This window comes from Myotis brandtii, unplaced genomic scaffold, assembly GCF_000412655.1.
Source record: "Myotis brandtii unplaced genomic scaffold, ASM41265v1 scaffold251, whole genome shotgun sequence".
Taxonomy (NCBI): Eukaryota; Metazoa; Chordata; class Mammalia; order Chiroptera; family Vespertilionidae; genus Myotis; species Myotis brandtii.
The window spans coordinates 1,978,628-1,979,988 of record NW_005359516.1 but is presented as its reverse complement, the minus strand read 5'-3'; the positions used below and the strand labels follow the sequence as shown (position 1 = coordinate 1,979,988).

The following is a 1,361-nucleotide window of genomic DNA, read 5'->3' as shown; positions in this document are numbered from 1 at the left end:
TCCAGCCTGGTCCAGGGGCGGTTGGAGAGCAACAATTGCGAGTGGTTCGCAGCCGCCTTGGGCCACCTGGAATGGTTGCGGTTCTGTCTGAATCCGGACCTTGAGGGAATCCTCACCGATAACAAGGTAAGGCTTTGGTGTGCAAGGATCCTCCCCTCCCGCCAGGAGCTCCTCACCCAGTGCTCACCTGGCAAAGAGCACCCAGAGGTGTCCTTTTCTGGGCAGGTCGTCCTAATTCACCTCCCACTGTGTGTGTGGGGGGGGGGGGGTCATTTGGGGGCATCAAGGAAGAGTGAGCACATACCAGCGTGAGAAAAGGGGTGTGAGTGACTCCTGGGGGGAAGGGGGGGTCAGAGGGAAGAGGGGAAGAGGAAGCCCAAGGAACTGCTACCTAGGTTCGGTTTTGGACCTTGGGGCCCCCATCCTGCTCAGCCCCCTCCTGCCCTCCTCTGGCCGCCACAGGGTTTCACTGCCATCCACTTTGCAGCCCAAAAAGGCAAGCTCGAATGCCTGCAGGTCTTGGTGGAGGAGTACCAGTTTCCCGTGGACCTGCCCACCAAAAATGGCCAGACGCCCCTGCACCTCGTCATCCACAAGGAGAACAAGAACACGGTCCTCCCCTGCGTTCACTATCTGCTTCAGCACGGGGCAGCCCTCAACACGTGAGTGCCGCTGCGTCAGCGTGGAGGCTGGGCGGAGGGGAACCCGCTTCCAGGCAGGCAGATCCCTGCAGGACAGGCAGAGGGGCTGTGGAGGAACAAGAACTGGGTCCCACATAAAGCCCACAGGGTGTTCCAGTTAAGAAACTGGGCTCTGGGAGAGGTCAGACCTAGTTCACGTCCCGGCTTTACCATCAAGACCCCAAGCAAGTCGCTCCGCCCTAAACCTCAGTGCTCTTCGGTACATTGGAATCACGTGGGGAGCTTCCAAAAGCCCAGCGCCCGTGTGCCCATCTCGAGGTTGTCACTTAATTAGCTTGGGGCGTGGTCCGGGCTTTGGAAGCTTTAAAAGATCTACATGTGTTTGCGGCAACGATTGGAAGCTACTCACTGCCTCGGTGTCTTCAACTGATCTGGGAGGATGGCAGTGCCGGTCGCTATTGTGATCATTGAGAAACTGCATGGGAAGTGCATGGGCGGCACACAGGAGACTGCGTTCACTCACACAGCACGGACTCTGTGCTCAGTACCGTGCCAGAGGGGAGGGATCCAGCAGGGAGCACACAGAAATGTTCTCTGGCCCTAGCCGGTTTGGCTCAGTGGATAGAGCGTCGGCCTGGCCTGCGGACTCAAGGGGCCCAGGTTCGATTCCGGTCAAGGGCATGTACCTTGGTTGTGGGCACATCCCCGGTGGGGGAGGGG

General features: G+C 59.1%; 1 protein-coding gene across 1 annotated transcript in view; it reads left to right on the top strand.

The window, feature by feature from the left end:
* The window catches only part of ANKRD53 (ankyrin repeat domain 53), a gene marked incomplete at its 3' end in the record, with an annotated part of 6,168 nt that overhangs the window by 595 nt on the left and 4,212 nt on the right, over window positions 1-1,361 (top strand). Inside the window, exons 2-3 of the mRNA XM_014540922.1 lie at window positions 6-126; window positions 463-662. Of these exons, the coding sequence (XP_014396408.1) occupies window positions 6-126; window positions 463-662 (321 nt within the window). The remainder of the gene's footprint in view (window positions 1-5; window positions 127-462; window positions 663-1,361) is intronic.